General features: G+C 50.2%; 1 protein-coding gene across 2 annotated transcripts in view; it reads left to right on the top strand.

The window, feature by feature from the left end:
- Positions 1–3202, top strand: part of TIAL1 (TIA1 cytotoxic granule associated RNA binding protein like 1) — a 28049-nt gene that overhangs the window by 16351 nt on the left and 8496 nt on the right. For both annotated transcript variants that reach the window (XM_018574090.1, XM_018574089.1), the window contains exons 7-9: positions 1045–1153; positions 1230–1325; positions 2952–3036. In XM_018574090.1, coding sequence (XP_018429592.1) covers positions 1045–1153; positions 1230–1325; positions 2952–3036 — 290 coding nt within the window. The remainder of the gene's footprint in view (positions 1–1044; positions 1154–1229; positions 1326–2951; positions 3037–3202) is intronic.

Below are 3202 nucleotides of genomic sequence, written 5' to 3'. Positions count from 1 at the left end.
GGGGGAGGGGCTGGAGGACCAGAGCTACGAGACAAGGCTACTAAATTTAAACATGTTCACATTGGAGGTGAGGAGATTGAGGGGGGATATGATCTCCATGTACAAAATGTTTAATGGTGGCGGCAACATTAGCGATAAACTGTTTAAAATTAACTCCATTACAAAAACTAGTAGCCACCACCTAAAATTGGTGGAAAAAAAATTCCAGCACAAGGGGCGAAGGGGGTTCTTCACAGTAAGATCAGTTAGGGTCTGGAACTCACTGCCACAGACAGTGATTTCAGCAAAGAATGTGGAATTGTTCAAGAAACTTTTGGACGATTTCTTAAGGGACCGTAATATACAGGGGTACAGGTAACATACAGGGGTACAGGTACTCCTAGAATGAGATCCTAATAGGTTGGACTTGATGGACTAATGTCTTTATTCAACCTCAAATACTATGTAACTATGTAACTATGATCCTTTGGTCTCCCGTACAAAGCCCTTCCCGGGATGGTCCCATGATCCTTTGGTCTCCCGTACAAAGCCCTTCCCGGGATGGTCCCATGATCCTTTGGTCTCCCGTACAAAGCCCTTCCCGGGATGGTCCCATGATCCTTTGGTCTCCTGTACAAAGCCCGTCCCGGGATGGTCCCATGATCCTTTGGTATCCCGCACCCTTTAAAGGGGGAGTGGGAGCTGGTGTTGACTGTCCAGGTTGGGGGGAGGGATAAGAAAAATAGAAAGGGTGCCGTACTGTAACAGACCGATGGCGGATAAGGGGAGGCAAGAGGGGGATGTGACATAGATAAGTGAGTCAAGGTAGCAGAGGCTCTGTCACCATTTTACTTGTGTCCCCACCTTGGTGAGATTTTCTTTTCCTGTCTTGGTGACAACAACTGACGGAAAAACTTCCAAAGCTTCTTCCCCAAACCCACTTCCCCACTCTTTGCAAAACTGATGGTTCTGGCTGGAGTTCTGACATGACAGTGCGTCGCCATCTTGGCTTCTGTGTCCCAGCTTTACATGGCTGTGTTCTTACCTGTACCCTCTCGCTCCTAGGATGCTGAAAATGCCATTGTACATATGGGAGGACAATGGTTAGGTGGCCGACAGATCAGAACCAACTGGGCAACGCGTAAACCCCCCGCACCAAAGAGTGCACAAGAAAGTGAGTAGCGCTCCAGCTCTGCGGCTGCGTCTTACAGCTCGCGGCGTCTCTGACCTTTCTGCCTTTTCTTCTTCAGGTAACACGAAACAGTTAAGGTTCGAAGATGTCGTGAACCAATCCAGTCCAAAGAATTGTACAGTTTACTGCGGAGGGATTGGATCGGGTTTAACTGGTAAGATGCTCCCAGTCTGCTTCAGGTACTCTCCGGTGGGGGGGGTCGATTATGACTGTTTTAGGGAGGAGGGGGGGGTTTGCTCCTCTTGATACCCATCCTAATCTTTGCATGTTGATTCGGCTTTTCTAAGCTAAATGTCACATTAAAAGCTGAACACTATGAGCAGCACAGTGGCTCTGTGTTTAGCACTTCTTTGGCTCCTGTCTAAAAATTGGCCCTCGCTCAGGGCCGAAACTTACCTCTCGGGTGCTCTGGGTTGTGGGCGGGTCCTTGACGTCCTCACATACAGTGCAGGAGTGATGGTCCTGCATTGTACTTGCTGACGACAGAGAGCCGAGGAGGAGAGTTTGTGGGGGGCCAGTTGCGTGGGAGTGAGTGATAAGTGAATAACTAAATGTACATAGTACTGGTACCCTTGTAGTGCGGGGCAGCCCCTCTGCAGGGTATGTTTTTCCATTTAATTTTCCCAGAGTTCCTCCTGTAATAAAGGGTGTTAATGAAAGGGACCACCAGGGGGAGCTTTTATTACATGCTTAGTTTATTGGGATGCATTTGTCAGACGTTGCTGGCTTGCCTGGGATCAGCTAAGGAAGGCCTCCTTCCACAAGCATGGCTACTGTGTGCGATCCCATCAACATTGAGGTCATTGGGATGCGTTTTTCTGTCCCCCGTCCCTGAGTATGTTGGGGATAAGTGGCATGCGTTCCTCTGTCCCCAGTACATTGAGTGGGGGGGGCTGAGTGGGGAGTGTCGTTCTGCCCCCAGTACATTGGGGGGGCTGAGTGGGGAGTGTCGTTCTGCCCCCAGTACATTGGGGGGCTGAGTGGGTAGTGTGGGTGTGGCTCCAGCACATTGGGGGGGGTTTTTTATGAGTGGGGAGTGTCGTTCTGCCCCCAGTACATTGGGGGGTATGAGTGGGGAGTGTCGTTCTGCCCCCAGTACATTGGGGGGTGGGTGGGAAGGGTTGTTCTGTCCTCATTACATTGGGGGGGTGAGTGGGATTTGTTCTTCCATCCCTCCCCCCAGTATTGAATACATGTGAGACGTTGGGACCCATATAGACCGTGTTCTTGTGAGAAAAGGTGGTTACTCCCAAGTGAGATGGGGCTTGTGCTAAGTACAGCAGCTCAGTGGTTGGCACTCCTGCCTTGCAGCACTGAGATCTTGGGATCCCGGCCAGGACACTATCTGCATGCAGTTTTCATGTTCTCCTTGTACTTGTCTGGGGCTTCCTCAGACACTCCAAACAGATGACAAGGTCAGTCGCTGTCTAAATTGGCCCCCCGTATGCACGTTGTATGTGAGAGGGGGACCTTAGATTGTCAGCTCCGTGAGGTCAGGGACCGATGTGAATGGTCAGCACCTGTAATCTGAATGAAGTGTGGTCAGGCTCGGAGCTCATGTCCATGTGTGCAGACTTCAGGGTTTGACTGATCTGGGGATAGGGAGGCCGATGTGCCCAAACAATGATGGCTGCCATTGTGGCCCCTTTCAGTTGTTGGTGGAAACATGTCTGCTGGCGTTTCCATGACACGGACTGAATACAGACTCGTGGCATATAGACGTTTCCCGAGCGGTATCCGGAATGTTCTATTACTCATCTATCGTTTCTTGTCATTACAGAGCAGCTGATGAGACAGACATTTGGTGTGTTCGGACAGATCATGGAAATCCGAGTTTTTCCAGAAAAAGGCTACTCCTTTATCAGGTGACTACTCCTGCGGGAATAATATTACCGATCTCGCTCGATTTAAAGGAGAACTATGAGGGGGAGGGGCTTTTCACTCACCTCATAGTTCTAGCCGACCTGTGACAATGAGACTGTCACAGGTCGGCTCAGTAGATTGGGAGGTGAGAGAACACATACCGGCGTT

This window comes from Nanorana parkeri, unplaced genomic scaffold (genome assembly GCF_000935625.1).
Source record: "Nanorana parkeri isolate BGI_ZX_2015 unplaced genomic scaffold, ASM93562v1 scaffold2731, whole genome shotgun sequence".
Classification (NCBI taxonomy): Eukaryota; Metazoa; Chordata; class Amphibia; order Anura; family Dicroglossidae; genus Nanorana; species Nanorana parkeri.
This window is presented reverse-complemented; position numbering and strand designations above follow the sequence as displayed.